General features: G+C 45.6%; 1 protein-coding gene across 2 annotated transcripts; it reads right to left on the reverse strand.

Moving 5' to 3' along the window:
- Positions 1-753: 753 nt before the first annotated feature.
- On the reverse strand, positions 754-16,717 carry rccd1 (RCC1 domain containing 1). Of its 2 annotated transcripts, none has more exons than XM_078532343.1 (8): positions 16,455-16,717; positions 10,003-10,230; positions 7,791-7,944; positions 6,205-6,326; positions 5,110-5,235; positions 3,156-3,335; positions 2,168-2,197; positions 754-1,701 (listed from the first exon to the last, which is right to left on the reverse strand). In XM_078532343.1, the coding sequence occupies exons 1-8, from the start codon at positions 16,690-16,692 to the stop codon at positions 1,559-1,561; spliced, it is 1,221 nt and encodes a 406-aa protein (XP_078388469.1). In that variant the 5' UTR covers positions 16,693-16,717; the 3' UTR covers positions 754-1,558. The 2 variants fall into 2 exon arrangements, 1 of the variants encoding a protein (XP_078388469.1); XR_013573810.1 differs by having other exon boundaries at positions 1,597-1,701; positions 3,112-3,335.
- Between the last annotated feature and the right edge of the window lie 127 nt (positions 16,718-16,844).

The raw sequence follows: 16,844 nt of genomic DNA on the forward strand, positions 1-16,844 counted from the left end.
TGGTTTGCACAACACTGACATCACCTGTCAGTCAGAGTGGGACAAACTAGAGTCCTCTGTGGAATGAGGCACGAGGTGACGGGAGAATATTCCTCAGTTTGTACAAAGCAAATCCTGGGAACAGTGTTTTGGTGCCCCAGACTAAACGGCAATATAGGATCAAGGATCGAACAGTAAGTGCAGCATTTCAGTTCCCAAGTTTTACCTGTTCAACCTATCTGCACAGCATCTGTAGACCTCAAAACAATGGAAGAAAGACTTCAGAGACTCTAAAATATACACAAGGTCATGAGCATCCATGCTGATAGAGGAAGAAAGAAAACTCATACATTTGCAGCAGATGCAGACTTTGGCAACATCCAATCTCAGGGGGATTCTTTAGCAGGAGTCAGCTGAACCAGTGGCAATTAAGTATACACCTCAGTTGGCTAAGTGTTGCAAACTACAGTATCCGATATAAAAAGGATGTGAAAATGGCAACAACTTTGGGCTGTCCAGTAAAGTCAGCATCATGCACAAATATAGAAGGAAGGAGTGAATCACAGGCTGGGTAAAAAGAGCTCAGGGGATGGATTCAGTCCACAAGCCATCAACTTGGGCACTCCCTTACTCCAGAAGTGATGAGGGAGATTTTCTATAAATATGCTTGAAAACTAATTTGCAGAAAAGTTATTTAAATGTTTTTTAAGTCCCACTGAAAGTGAAACGTTCCTTTAGTTTGAATGTTTGGTGTTGAGAAAAAAAACATTTCCATTGATATGAAATATTTAATTTTTAATATTGCATGAATATTTATGTACACAATAGGGTTCAGCTATGAGCTGAGAGAGCGCTACAGGAAGCAGCTTAAGTCAAGGTGATCAGATCGGTTTTTTGAAGGTGGAGAGATGAGGCAAGTTGGAAGGGTGGATAGTGAGGAAAACAGAGTAGACCAGAGTTGAGATGTTACAACCATATACGTGTGAAATTGAGCAGTATACCCGGAAATCTGTTCTTTTTGCACTGTCTGCTGCATCAATAAGAATTAATAAGTTAACAAAGTTTCCAATTTATTGCTGCCTTTTATAAACATTTTCTGATTCTAATCAGTTGCTTCATTCCCATATCAGTCATGTTGTTCTGATACTAAAGCTTTACATTTGGCAACACTTTCTTATCCTGAAAGTGCTGACTCCTGCAGGGTCACAGTCCTGTGAGTATTTCAGTCCCTCCAATGTGATCTTTCCCCTCAAAAATCAAGATAAAAATTGTCAGCAGATTAATTTTATCACAGGAGTAACCACAATTCTGCCCTCATCAGATGCCTGCACGTGTGCAGCATCAAATACAGGTCAATGGATAACAAATCAGCAGCAGGAAACAGCCAATGCTGTCTTCTTCCTAACCCATGAGTATGTCTGCTAGTGCCCGAGGTAATAATGGGAATCAAAAACCAACACTTCCAATTACTATGGTTTAGTACATGATTGCTCACTGGGCCATTGTGCTGATTTTCCACACGATCTTAAACACCCTTATTCCAGTGATTGAAAGAACACAATTCACCCAAGGTTTAAAATTATTCCTGTCGCGCAAACACAAAAGTGTTCCACGGTCCACAGACAACATCCAGGACAGAAAGATGGTTTTGTACAAAGTACTCAACAAGCCGTGGAAGATCAGAACTATCAGTCTGTCCGTGGCCAAGCTGCCCATAGCTACCTGGAAAATAGAAACAAACAATCTGTAAAACTTACTGTGAAAATAATATACTTGCATCCATACAGGAAAGTCTCAAGGCATTTCACTCATGAATCGCTTTGGAAGCACAGTAACTGTTATATAGGAAAATGCAGGCCCCCCCCCGCAATTTTATACCAGCAACATCCCCACAACCCACCACTGAGATGAATGACTTAATTTGTCTGTTTGATTTGGCGATAGTTAGGCTGAAGGACTCAATGAGAGCTGCACACTCTTTAAATAGAATCATGGCACCTTCAACATCTGTCAGAACAGAACAGAAACCGATTCGAAAGATGGCATCTTATAACAAAGCTGAATACTTCATGACTGGCAGGTTAGGTTAAGAATTCAAACTCTCAACCTTCTAGTCCAGAGGAGACTACTAACCGAATCAAAATCAACACTAAAGCTTGTTTCAATTGCCAATTTGATTAATACTTACCCCAGCCCCAGGTGAAGAGCTTACCTCCCCCTGGAAAAGAGGGAAAATGACAGGGTTAGGAGCTTTCACTGAGAAGTTCTAATGTTAAAATCTTTATATAGACACATATATAAAATATGAAGATTAGGCCACATTTTGCCAAGTCCACAAATAGAATTTCAAATGCAAATTCAAGTTCTAAGGTTTGTTAGCGATGAAATCAATTATCTTAATAATCTCAATAACGAATGCTTCCACATCATGAAAGAAATGAAAATAAATCCAACTATTTAAAAAATAGACTAATGCTCACTGATTTATCCCATAGAAATTTCTAGGCAGTGTATTCAAATAACAAGACCCGAGAGCTTGACTGAAATTGCTACTACAGTTCACAACAGACACAAAAGTGCCAGAAATAGAGGCCGCATTAGCATCTGAAGACAGGTTTTGCACATTGATTTGGCTTTCTTCCTTTAGTCCTGTTGCGTATTTCCAGCTTATTCATTTCTGATTTTGTTTTCTCTTTTTGGGATAGATTTTCTGATCACTGTAAACGGTGCGTGAAACTGAAATCAGCTGGATATCTGCCCTTTCAGGTGGACATAAAAGATCTCACAGTACTAGTTTGAAGGAAAGCAGGAGAGTTCTCCCTGGTGTCCTGGCCAACATTCATTCCCTCAATCAACATCACAGAAACAGGTTATCTGGTAATTATCACACTGCTGTTTGTGCGAGCTTGCACCATTACAAGGAAACCCAAATCTCAGTCAGGAATGATATCAGGCACCCTCCAGAGTTTTCCATCTCATCTGGACAGTATGGAAGGGAACTGCCAAGACCTTTCACTTCTGTTAAGATTCCACATTAGCACAGCATTAAAGTGATTCGTTTTACAATGGAGCTTAGTGGTTACGCACTGAGAAACCATCAAAACAAAATCAGTTTTGTTCAGACCAGTTTACCTAGAGAAATATGTAACCAGTATTTAGTGCCCACTGTTACGTACCGGTGATGGCCGCAGTATGTCGTGACCCACAGCTGACCTTGCTGACCTCCAACTCCTCTGGCAAATCTAGCAGTGCAGGAAATGCCTGGATTGAGATGAACACATCCAAATCTTTCCTGGCTGCTTTTCCATTTGTAGATTTTACAACCGTGTCACGTACATCACTCAGGGACGTTGTGCCTGTGTGTAAAATTGAAGTTAGAGATTAAGTTTAACATAAATATGCAAATACCAGCTAACCTTTACAAACACTGCATATTTATTTATTGCTGTTTATAACTACTATCATCAAAAGCGTTGGCCATTTAATGAATCACATCAAGTGAAAACAAGTAGAGTAATTTGTCGGTTCCCATTGATGCTCAATCTGTCTCCTTTCTAAATTGGGGCAGATTCTGCATCAACTATTCGAGTGTAAGAATCACAGATATCTAATTGCTCTGAATAACTTTTAACACTATTCTACACATGCTAATCCCTCACAAAACCTGGTTCACACAAAACCAATTTTGCAACTTTGAAGTGTCTGTGGGGAAACCACATACTAAAAAAAAATACTGTCCTGTGGAGATGTGCTGAGAACTCAGCCTGCCCACAGTGAGATTCAAAAAAGCTAGCACAATAACAAATGGTATTGGGAACTTTTGGCTCAAGGTAGAAGGAGAAATCACCATTCTGGAATGGTTTTGCTACTTCCAAAGGCACGAGTGCCTCAACTGCCTCTGATGCTGGACTTATTGTTGGAGGCAATACTGTAATACAAAAGAGCATGATAGAATCTAAATTAACACATATTTAAAACAGTTGGACATTTGGATATGGATGGCCCAGTCAGTTAAGACAGCGAGTAGCTGAGCCACGCTGGGATATGGGGATAGTGTGGGGAAAAGGGCACCGACGTGGATGATCAGCCATGATCATATTGAATGACTGAGCAGGCTCAACAGGCTGAATGGCCGACTCCTGCTCCGGTGTTCCTAAGACCAGGGAGGTTTCGGAATTGACAGTCAATTGAGTTAGTTAAAGGAACCATAGTAAGGACACTGCAGTTGCACTCAGCCTTCCTATGCTTCGGGAAAGAAAAATTCCTGAATTCTATCAAGCAACCTCCGCTTGAAAATGCACAGGGCAGAATCAGGGTCAGCTGTGGCGTATCACACGACCAAACTGTTGAAATATATTGTGTAAGCTCAAGGATAATCACTCAGGTGAGGTGCTGGAGGGCAAGCGATATACATGGAATAGTATCCAGATAAGTGTCTTTAGGAGAGAGGAGTGGTGAAAAAGAGACAATACTAAGGATTGGCATATTAAAATGCAGTTTGCTAGCAAAGACTTTTTGTTCTGCTATGTTCCTTGTTATGATTACAAAATAACACAGTGGTGCTGACCCTTCTGTTATAAATAGTGTAAACACGTTCTGCAACAAGGTTTGAAAGAACATTTTAACGAAAAGTACAAACAACAACAAATTATTTCTTATATGATCAAAGGTCACATAAAGCTTAATGAACATATACCACATTTCTGTATGGCACTTATATGCAAGGGGCAACCTATCTTCACAAAGTTTTCACAATGCAACAAGAGAAGACCACCACACACGTGTTTCTGGGAGGGAAAGGGGAATATGAAGCACAGTCAAAGGTAATCTTTTCCTCCACCTATTTTAAGTGAAGAACTCACTGATTTTATCACTAACATTAGCAAAGTAGCAAAATATGCCTCTGCTTGTGTAGGATTACAGACTCTTCAAAACTAGTAAAGTGACTCAGCAAGTCTCTGCACTACACACAGAACAAACATTTCTTTAGGTAATACTGCACACAAGTATTTATCACAGTGCAGAGTGTCAATGTAACCAGGGAACATCTAGCACTTTAAAGACAAATCCTGCAACTTAATTCTTGTTGCAAATGTTCTTACTTTTCAGAGGAACACAACATCTCCTTACCCTCTCCCTCTCCAGAGAGCACCTTCTGCTGGGAGCGTTTCTGATGTTCCTCCTCTGAACATGACTTTGTTGGCAGTCCCAACTGGCCTGATTCATTCCATCCCCACACATATAGGTCTCCTGATACTAAGGATTTAAAAAAAAAACATAAGATCTAATTATGACAAGTTATAAGGAAATACATTGCTAAAGCAGACTTGCATATTTAACTGATGGCAAATGTTTAGCTTTTATAATAGTTATGTTCTCAATTCCTGTGGTTTCTCAGTTATTGAGGGAGCTCTAAATAATCATAGTACCCCACTCAGTGGACCATTAATGGGTCCTCAACAAAATACTACTAGAAACTGCTAAATTGGGTAAATGCATAGTGTTGTACTAGAGTATACAGAGCAGGAAGTCCCATAGTTGATCCTTGCTCTGTCCCAAGTTAGCTGATCCTAGTAAAGTCATCAGATGGATCCCTGAGGAAAAAGGAGCCAATGTTTCTATTCATGATCACTATCCTGAAACTACTGCTAGAAAATGGCCATCCTTGGGCATTAAAATAAGGACAAGATCAAGCTCAGCTCTGATGGCTTCCTTAGTTGAATAACCTGCTGTAATTCAACGTTTAGACTCATTAAAAAAATGGCCACCTGGACAAGGTATTGGGGGGCAGGTGATGCCCCAGTATGTGCAAGGAGAAGAAACAGGAGGAAAAGTTGTTTTGGTGCAGCCTTGTAGATGAAACAGTTGTTTGATCTCAGACAGCCAGGCGGTGAAGGATGAAACTGGAGTCAAAGGCAGCAGCCACAGTTTCAGTCTGCTCTTATATACAGAACACCAGTTAAAGCCCACCATCTGAATACAAGTAAGCACCCAAATAATATACAGTTAACAGCAGGGCCTGCCATTAGGGGATAGAGATAAATACACCTTATCAGCAGGCAGTAGTGAGGATACTGATGCAGTTTTCCGATGCAGAAGATAAATTCTGCACTATCTGCCTCCAGTATAGCAGGAGACCCACTGTTGGAGAACTGTGTACAACAGGTGTATCAGGTGTCTGTAAATATATGGCAAATAAAATGTTGCTGCAGTGACAAATCTTACCACTTGCACTCACAGAATGCCAGCTCCCAGCTGCTACTTCAGCCATTGCCAGCCCGTGTAACGCCTCCACAATACGTGGCTCTGCTTCGTCCTCAACGCTACCATGTCCCAACTGACCATGCCTGTAAAAAGGTTGCATTGCTGAAAAACAACTACTGTTTGGATATTTACAACCTGAAGTTCTTTACCAATGTAAATGTCCCAAGGGAAATGTCCCACAGAGGAGAAACAGTCAACAACAGTGGGAGAGTCAGCATAGTAGAAAAGGATGCTTTTAAAGCTGGGGGGAATGGAAAGGTGGAGGGCTTATAGAATAGGTTTGAAACAGCTGGGAGTTTGGAGGAAGGAGATGTGTGTTCAAATTTATCATAGGATGCTATCAACAGTATTTTTAAAAAAGATCACAGCACCTATAGGGATGTCAAATCAGCTCCATGCCAACACCCACAAAGCATTTTCCCCAAAAGAATTTTTTTCCCAAGATTCTCTTTTCTATCCTGAAGGTGCTGCTGTACTTTTCCAGTGGTGCTCACTGCCCTCCAGCCCCTCATGCGTAAGTCTGTACAATTAATGACAGCAGGGTACTATATTTACTCTTGGGATTTTATAACAGACAAGTCTAATGCTGCCAAAATGTGCTAATTTTCCAAAAGAGTCAGTGGATATTAAGCAGGAGCTGGAACCCAGACTGCTACTATTCTCCCTGACCCAAAGGCAGTCATCCCAATGGTAACATTCAGCTGAACTTGTGATCGAACAACTCAGCAAAAGCAAGCAATCAAATTAGACCTTCAGGTTTTTATGGCTTTTATTATCCAGTGGGCCATCAGGGATGCTCATTATAGCCAGATTATGTGACATTATCAGCACATTTCAGATGTGAAATTATTGTGGGATGACTAATTTTAAACTGGCTCCAGTCAAAGATATACAGTCCAGTTTGTTAATCCTAATCCAATATGTAACTTGTATGTTACTGCTGCTGAGGTCAGGACATGACCACATTTTCAGAGATCCTGTCAAAATGACCCTGGTCAAATATCAAAAAAAGCAACAAGTGCATAATGTGCAGAAAAATATAATTCAATCAGATAACATCAAAGATGAAATTTGGAGCAATTAGGGACTGAAATAATGGTTTGAAAGGTAAAGCAGAACTGATTTTAAAGATAATAAAAGCACTATCACCCTGAATTTAAAACCTAATTAAAAAAATTAATATCCAAGGCAACAATATGCATTTATGTAGCACCTTAAGGTAGTAAAAAAAAGGCACAACAGAAAAATAACAGACACCCAGCCTTATAAGGAAATTATTTTCTTATTTTGCATCAGCTTGTTATGAGCAGAAATGAGGTGAGAATTCCACCATCTGTTCAAAGTGATGTGAAAAACAGTGTTTTAACCCACATGGGTGCCACACTGATCCCTCAAGATTAGATACAAAAACATGTTTCAGTAACTAGATTCAAACCAAAAACTTGACTGCTACTGAATCCTTTAACGACTGTATATATTGAGCCTACAATCCAGAACGTGGTTCATTAAATGTACCAGCATACACACAGCTACAGAATAAATCTTACCGTCCTGAGCCCCAGGAATACACTGTCCAATCAAAGCTCAGTAAGATAGCATGCTCACTGCCAAGTGCCAGCTTTCTTGCACGAAGCTGTGGTGGCAATGGTTTGTAAAATGGAGGAGCTGTCATAACATAGCCATCAGGGATCAATGGAAGTGCTGAGAGGGAGAAAATACAGGGAGAAAGTAAGTGTTTTACCTCTGCTATTCCCTGGTAATTAAAGGAAAGCAGCTTTGAGTCATATAGGGAAGACCCAAAGTTTGATTCAGGGTCTGCGCTGAGTTAACAAATCCATCTAGATAAACAATAGGGTATTTCTGATTAACTCTGTGAAGCTGGGCTAGAGAGCAGTAACTCAGCCCAAGTTCCTACTCCTGATCACTATCCAACAATTCCCATTCTCAAGCCATGATAAAGCTGTAAATGCATAGGTCCTTCAGCAACAAAACAAATTTAAGGTTTTGGGTATTCTCTTCAAAAATACTGGGAAACCTGCTACATTTTCCCAGCGTGTTCTGGTTTTTCTCCTGTTTGCTAATTTAAGGAGAGTGAGGCTAAATGTAGCATCCCTACCATCTTGGCATAGAATCAGAGACTGTCAGGACCTATATGTCATGTCGTTAACCTCAGCCATTCATTTTAACCAGCAAGCCACATCAATCAGGTTCAATTCTCTTTTCGACCGGTAGGTTAACGTAGATGCTTCAATCAGTCGTACACATTGGGTAATGTGAGGGGAGCGCTAACTCATCTACTACTGATTTACATTGGGATACATACACATCACCACTCTTTGCTCCCTTGACTCAAAAGCTCCCATTCAATTTTCTATGTTTACTCACAACAGAAAAGCCAATTCTGCAGTATAGGGTATTAGGACATTTGAGTATTTGTATAGCAGAATCAAGTTCATTGTGGAGCATGTTTATACAGCTGCTGTGCTATGAGATTATCAGCAAGTGAATACCCACTCCTCTATCACACAGTTTAAATGTCGTTCTCAGCAGTAGGATTTTCTGCTGGCTGGTGTACAGTGTACCCAGCATACATCTACAGGAGTCGTTGACATACTACACTGTCATACTGAACTGTTTTTCCTAGTGTCTTAATATGAACTATACCAATAGATATTAATCCAGTCAGAAAGCATTCACTTAGTTTTAGTTACAAGCACTCAATAAAAGGTTTGCTAGTTAAGTGGGTGTAACAATAGTTGTAGTGTAATGTTATTCACTAACAGCTAAGGGTCAATCTTACCAATGTCTTAACCAAGAGCTGGTCCATCAAATGTATTATTATAAAAAATGGGCCATGGGTGTGCACCTGTAGTTTTCCAACTGATGTCAGTAATGTCACTGTGGAGGCCAGTCACCTTCCCCACACACAAAAAAACAAAATTAACAGCTTGATTGCACAGTGTCACTTTAAAAGGGGAAGCCTCATTCATTGTACATACGCTGAAACAGGTCTGCCTCTTCTTGCTGGTGAGGCAACAATGTCAGATCCTAAGCTTAAGCCACACAACAAAGTTTCAACGGTCATGAATGGAGACCAAAAGACACCAAGAGCAGCAAGTCTTCTGACAGCCATAATGCAAGCAGTAGTGTCAAAGCTTTAGTAGATGTATATTACTTCAATGAAGTAAACTTGAGGTGATATGAATTTGTGAACCACCACAATCCAATTCCAATAACCATCTTCCCACCACACTAACTAAATGTTTATGACTTTTATTTTAAGAAACCTATTTGAGGGCCCAGGAAACTTAGGAAAATTTAGGTTAAAGGCGAGAAGCTCTGACTGCAAGACTCTGTTAGCTCAGTTACAGTAATTACCAGCTCAGCTACACGCATTCAAAAGCTCAACCCCATCTCTGCTGAGTGAATTGGTCTCAATTGGTAGGGGGTATTACAACTGACTTGAACTACACTGCCTGTAACAGGAGGGAAGAAATAGGCATGTTTAAAAAAAAAGTCAGGGTACCTGCTCCAAATCCAGTAAGTGTACCTAGAAGGGTAAAGGTAGATGCAGGCCAATTCGCACCTTGAAATGACACTGTGTCACATGGGCAAGTAGTGGAAAACCAGTGACACTTATGCAAACATACACAGCAAGGAAACATTGCCTAGAAATGCAGAAAATGTGAAGTTATAGAAAGCAAAGGAGAGCAATAGGATTAGAATCAGGTGAAGACTCTGCATTTTAATTTACTATACCTGTAATAGGCCTCTCTTCCTCTTTCAACTCCCTCGTCCAAGTCGCATCACCCATGGGCTCTCCGGTGTAGAGGTTTTGGATATCCCAGCACACCACTCTGTCCTGCCATAACATTAGCAAGTATTTCTCAGAGGACAGGATATCTGTGCAACATTGACTGCCTCGCTTACACACCTGATGCCAAGGGCGACCATCAACAAAACCAAACAAATAAACAGATCCATCACCTGAAACAAAAATGAAACAAAGTTAATGAGATGGAACATGTTCTACAGGGTTTAGTTTGACCTGCAAGAGTACAATGGGCCACCAAATTACTATAAGTCTGTACTTTTTTCCTCTCCTGAAGGTACTGACCCCAGCATCACTCCAACACTTTGTCCCATAGACCATATTTCATCTTAATAGAAGCAGTGCTCTTTCCAGCAGAGATGCAGTAGGCCAAATGGCCTACTGTGCTGCAATCTCTATGTTGCAGGAAATAGCAGTATTAAAACAAAGTACTTCAAGGCTCAAACTGATAGATTTTGTTAGATATAGGTATCAAGAGATATGAAGTAAAGGCACCATCCCTGGGGAAGTATGATAGCTCTGCAGCATTGTTGGGAGGGTGTGCTCCTGGGAGCCCTCAACATTGACTCCAATCCCTATGAAGTCTCATGGTATCAGATCAAACACTAGCAATAAAACCTCTTGATTACCACCTATCACACTTCATCAGCCAGGTCGGTACACACCATGTTGAACTCCACTTGGAAGAAGCACCGAACATAGCAGGAACAAAGAATGTACTCTGGAAGACTTCAATGTCCATCACCAAGATTGGCTTGGTAGCACCATTACTGACCGAGTCTTGAAGGACATAGCTGCCAGACTGGTTTGTGGCAGGTGGTAAGAAAACTAACACGAGTTAAGAATCTACTTGACTAAATCCTCACCAATCTACCTGTCGCAAATGCATTTGTTGATGAAACTATGAAACAAAATCCTGTCTTCATGTGGATAACACCCTCCCTTATGTTGTGTAGCATTACTACCATGCTAAACGGGACAGTCGTGAAGATGTGCTTTATGCCAAATGATTTTTAATCCACCAGCTGGAAACATAAAGTGGACTTTTTCCAAAAACCAGACATTTTAAAAAACATAGATTAAAAGTGACTTGAACTCACAGCCAAGATTTACATTATTGTACATTCCAACTCCCATTGAAATGGAGATAGCATGTCTGCAGAAACCATCAAAGGCAATAACCCCTTGGGGAATGTGGGGGACTCACATCCCCTGTTGCATTAACAAGGCATCTTTGACAATCACCTTAGGTACTCAACTGTTGGGAGACCATTAAAGACTAATTGCTTGGACAACGGGACCCTGGTTTAAGATCGCTCTCCAGACATGAGCTAATCAAGTTACAGTTGGAATATGCAATCATGTTTGAATGACTGGCAGTTGGAGAGGGTGGTCATATGACAAGCCAACCCCTTTGTGTATTTTAAGCACATGCTTTTTCTGTAGAACTGGACAAGCAGCAGGTCTTCTTGCCTCTCTCTCTACAACTTGCAGCTTTGGGCCCTGCCTGATATTGTTGACTCTCTCCATGTGCAACAGACACAAGATTTGAAAGAAAGAACTTAACTCCACAGCTGTATCTCCAGAAGAACTTCTACAATTTTAAACCACCTCGACACTGAAAGCAGAAAACCACCGGATTCAGTCTAAAGCCAGCAGAGTCACTAAACTAACTGTAAACACTTGTACCTTTTTTAATAGACTCTTAACTTGGCCAATCTATCCTTCCCAACTCTGTAATCCATACATGTGTGTGTGAGCGAAAGTCAGTGCGTACTTTATTATTTTACTTAGATCGGTTTAATTATAATAAACTAACCTCTTTCTTAGTTAAACTCAAGACAATCTGTCTGATTGGTTCTTTTACAATCACACTGTGTAAACAGTTAAGTACTCATTGAATTGGCAGGTATATCCCTTTTTTTAAAAAAACCTGTTGCAGTCAGAAGGGGAGAGGGAAAAAGCAGGGAGCCATTCGACCCCTCCTCATCTGATTACAACAGGGACAGATTCAGAACATCCCTAGTAGCTGAAACCTGGACGTATATGAGACACTGTGAACTATCAGCACCAACAGACTTGTATTCCGCCACAATCTGTAACCTCAGGGCCCGGCATATCCTTCACTACAAGCACCTTCAAGCCAGGCAACCAACTGTGGTTCATGACGAATGCGCCTGAAAATGAGGTGCCAATCTGGTGAAGCTACAACACAGGATTACAGGCATGCTCAACTGTGGAAGCAGCATGTCAGAGATAGAGATAAGCAATCCCATGGCCAACGGATCAGATTGAAGCTCTGCAGTCCTACCACATCCATTCATGAATGACGGTGAACAGTTAAACAATTAACCAAAGGAAGAAGCCAACTGCTATGATGGCAGGGTCCAGAATGTGAGTGCAAAAACAGGATTGATGTTTTACCAACTGAGAGACCTGGACACGGAGAGTTTAAGGAAGATAATTCATCGCAATAAAGGCAAAGTGTGGGATGGGTGGTGCCTGCCTGAAACCAACAATGAGCTCCGGGATCAGATGTCTAACATGATTAATGCGATTTGGTGCAAGAACAAAGCAGTTCCAACCTCTTAGAAAGAAGCCATTGGTCACACAGGAGAATCTCCCGGGGAGGAGGATGAGCTGTTAGAAGGAAGCAAAAATGAAAAGACCACCAAAATTCTTGCTTATATGTGATTTGACTGAACAAGACCAAAGCTGCACAGTACTCCAGGTGTAGTCCCAACCAAAGCCCAAAAAACTCCAATACCCTTTGCATTAAAGGCTCACATACCATTTGCCTTCCTAATTGGTTGCTGTACCTGCTCATAACTTTTTGTGATTTGTGTACAAGGATACCCAGGTCCCTCTGAATGCAAACATTTCTCTGTCTCAGCATTTTAAAAAGTTCTAATCTCTATTCTATTTTCCCTTCCAAAATGGATAACTTCACACTTCTCTAGTTCATAATCCATCTGATATACCTGAGATACTTGTACATGCAACTGAAGGTGCACACTCACTCACCTGAGGGGTGCACATTTATCTAATGGATGCACACTCACTGTACAAGCACCCCCACCACCTCACCTGAGAATGCCCACCCTCACCCGAGATGTCCTCTCACCTGAAACATGCCCTCAACTTTTTGTTTATTCTTTCACAGGACATGGGCAGCGCTGGCTAGGCCAGCATTTATTACCCATCCCTAACTGGGTAATATGGTGATGAGCTTCTTGAGCGTTGTGGGAGCTGCACTCATCCAGGCAAGTGGAGAGTATTCCATCACACTCCTGACTTGTAGATGGTGGACAGACTTTGGGGAGTAAGGATGTGAGTTACTCGTCACAAGATTCCCAGTCTCTGACCTGCTCTTGAAGCCACAGTATTTATATGGCTAGTCCAGTTCAGTTTCTGGTCAATGGTAAACCACAGGATGTTGCTAGTGGGGTATTCAGCAATGGTAATGCCATTGAATGTCAGGGAAGATAGTTGGATTCTGTCTTGTTGGAGATGATCTTTGCATGGCATTTGTGTGGCATGAATGCCAGCTATCAGCCCAAGCCTGAAAGTTGTCCAGGTCTTGCTGTATATGGATGCCGACTGCTTCAGTATCTGAGGAGTTGAGAATCGTGCTGAATATTGTGCAATCATCCCTACATTTAACCTTATGATGGAAGGAAGGTCATTGATGAAGCAGCTGAACATGGTTGGGCTGAGGACATTACCCTGAGGAACTCCTGCAGCGATGTTCTGGGACTGAGATGAGTGACCTCCAACAACTGCAACTATTTTCCTTTGTGCTAGGTATGACTCCAATCGGTGGAGAACTTTCCTCCTGATTCCCATTGACTCCAGTTTTGCCATGGCTCCTTGAAGCCACACCCAGTCAAATGCAGCCTTGATGTCAACAGCAGTTACTTTCAACTCACCTCTGGAGTTCAGCTCTTTTGTCCATGTTTGGACTAAGGTTGGAATGAGGTCAGGAGTTGAGTGGCCCTGGCAGAACCCAAACTGAGCATCAGTGAGCAGGTTGTTTCTGAGTAAGTGCTGTCTGATAGTACTGCAACGACCCCTTCCATGATGATCGAGAATAGGCTGATGGGGTGGTAATTGGCTGGGTTGGTTTTGTCCTGCTTTTTGAGGACAGGACATACCTGGGCAATTTTTCACATTGCCAGGTCGATGCCAGTGATGTAGCTGTACTGGAACAGCTTGGCGACAGGCGCAGCTAGTTCTGGAGACAAGTGTTGGAATATCGTCAGGTCCCATTGCCTTTACAGTGTTCAGTGCCTTCAGCCGTTTCTTGATATCACGTGGAGTGAACTGAATTAGCTGAAGACTGGTATCTATGATGCTGGGGACCTCAGGAGGAGGCCAAGATGGATCATCCACTTGGCACTTCTGGCTGAAGATTGTTGCAAATGCTTCAGCCGTGTCTTTTGCTCTGATGTGCTGAGCTCCCCCATCATTGAGGATGGGGTTATTTCTGGAGCCTCCTCTTCCAGTGAGCTGTTTAATTGTCCACCACCAATCACGACTGGATGTGGCAGGGGCTGCAGAGCTTAGATCTGATCTGTTGGTTGTGGGATCGCTTAGCTGTCCGTCACTTGCTGCTTCTGCTGTTTGGCACGCAAGTAGTCCTGTGTTGTAGCTTCATCAGGCTGACACCTCATGCCCTCCTGCACTCTTCATTGAACCAGGGTTGATGCCCTGGCTTGGTGGTAATGGTAGAGTGGGGGATATGCCGGGCCATGAGGTTACAGATTGTGTTCGAGTACAATTCTGTGGCTGCCGATGGCCCACAGCACCTCATGGATGCCCAGTCTTGAGTTGCTCGGTCTGTTGGAAATCTATCTCATTTAGCACGGGGGATAGTGCCACACAACACGATGGGGGGTATCCTCAATCCTGAGAGGGGGGTATCCTCAATCCTGAGAGGGGACACCCCTCCCTCTTTCCCCGCCCCCTCCACTCCCCCTTTCCCCGCGCCCCCCACTCCCCCCTCCCTCTTTCCCCGCCTCCCCCACTCCCCCTTCCCGCCTCCCCCACTCCCCCTTCCCTCTTTCCCCACCCCCTCCCTCTTTCCCCACCCCCCTCCCTCTTTCCCCGCCCCCCCACTCCCCCTTCCCCGCCCCCCCCACTCCCCCCTCCCCCGCCCCCCCACTCCCCCCTCCCCCGCCCCCCCCACTCCCCCGCCCCCCCACTCCCCCCTCCCCCGCCCCCCCACTCCCCCTTCCCCCGCCCCCCCACTCCCCCTTCCCCCGCCCCCCCACTCCCCCTTCCCCCGCCCCCCACTCCCCCTTCCCCCCGCCCCCCCACTCCCCCTTCCCCCGCCCCCCCACTCCCCCTTCCCCGCCCCCCCACTCCCCCTTCCCCGCCCCCCCCACTCCCCCTTTCCCCGCCCCCCCCACTCCCCCTTTCCCCGCCCCCCCCACTCCCCCTTTCCCCGCCCCCCCACTCCCCCTTTCCCCGCCCCCCCCACTCCCCCTTTCCCCGCCCCCCCCACTCCCCCTTTCCCCGCCCCCCCCACTCCCCCTTTCCCCGCCCCCCCCACTCCCCCTTTCCCCGCCCCCCCCACTCCCCCTTTCCCCGCCCCCCCCACTCCCCCTTTCCCCGCCCCCCCCACTCCCCCTTTCCCCGCCCCCCCACTCCCCCTTCCCCGCCCCCCCCACTCCCCCTTCCCCGCCCCCCCCACTCCCCCTTCCCCGCCCCCCCCACTCCCCTTCCCCGCCCCCCCCACTCCCCCTTCCCCGCCCCCCCCACTCCCCCTTCCCCGCCCCCCCACTCCCCCTTCCCCGCCCCCCCCACTCCCCCTTTCCCCGCTCCCCCCACTCCCCCTTTCCCCGCCCCCCCCACTCCCTCTTTCCCCGCCCCCCCCACTCCCCCTTTCCCCGCCCCCCCCACTCCCTCTTTCCCCGCCCCCCCCACTCCCTCTTTCCCCGCCCCCCCCACTCCCTCTTTCCCCGCCCCCCCCCACTCCCTCTTTCCCCGCCCCCCCCCACTCCCTCTTTCCCCGCCCCCCCACTCCCCCCTCCCTCTTTCCCCGCCCCCCCCACTCCCTCTTTCCCCGCCCCCCCCCACTCCCTCTTTCCCCGCCCCCCCCACTCCCCCCTCCCTCTTTCCCCGCCCCCCCCTCCCCCCTCCCTCTTTCCCCGCCCCCCCCACTCCCCCCTCCCTCTTTCCCCGCCCCCCCCACTCCCCCCTCCCCCCCCACTCCCCCCTCCCTCTTTCCCCGCCCCCCCCACTCCCCCCTCCCTCTTTCCCCGCCCCCCCCACTCCCCCCTCCCTCTTTCCCCGCCCCCCCCCACTCCCCCCTCCCTCTTTCCCCGCCCCCCCCAATCCCTCCCCCGCCTCACTCCCTCCCCCTCCAGCCACTAACCTGTCAGGCAGGCTGTGTGACTCCAGGCGGGGCTGATCCGAGGGGGGCTACCCGCCGGACACTGCCCACCGCCGGCTCCCCGCTCACTGCTGGGGCGCGGCCTCCCCGCTTCGGCTTCCGTCGGGCAAGTCACTGGGCAGGGCTCCGGTACTTTCCCGTCCGCTTCATGCTCCCTCCGGTTAACAATCTGCCCGAATCGATTAAAGCCGAAGCCAAACCAGCAGCCAGGCGCCGCCATTCACCGGGCCGCCAAATTCAAACCGCTCCCCTTCCAGCCCGCGCAGACTCAGAAACCGCCAGGCCGCGACCTCACGCCCAGCAAGCACCGCGCAGCAAATGGCCCTCACTCCCAGAATCCACTGCACCATACCCCCTACTCAACACAAGGTG

Source organism: Cetorhinus maximus, chromosome 30 (genome assembly GCF_964194155.1).
Source record: "Cetorhinus maximus chromosome 30, sCetMax3.hap1.1, whole genome shotgun sequence".
In the NCBI taxonomy this organism is placed as follows: domain Eukaryota; kingdom Metazoa; phylum Chordata; class Chondrichthyes; order Lamniformes; family Cetorhinidae; genus Cetorhinus; species Cetorhinus maximus.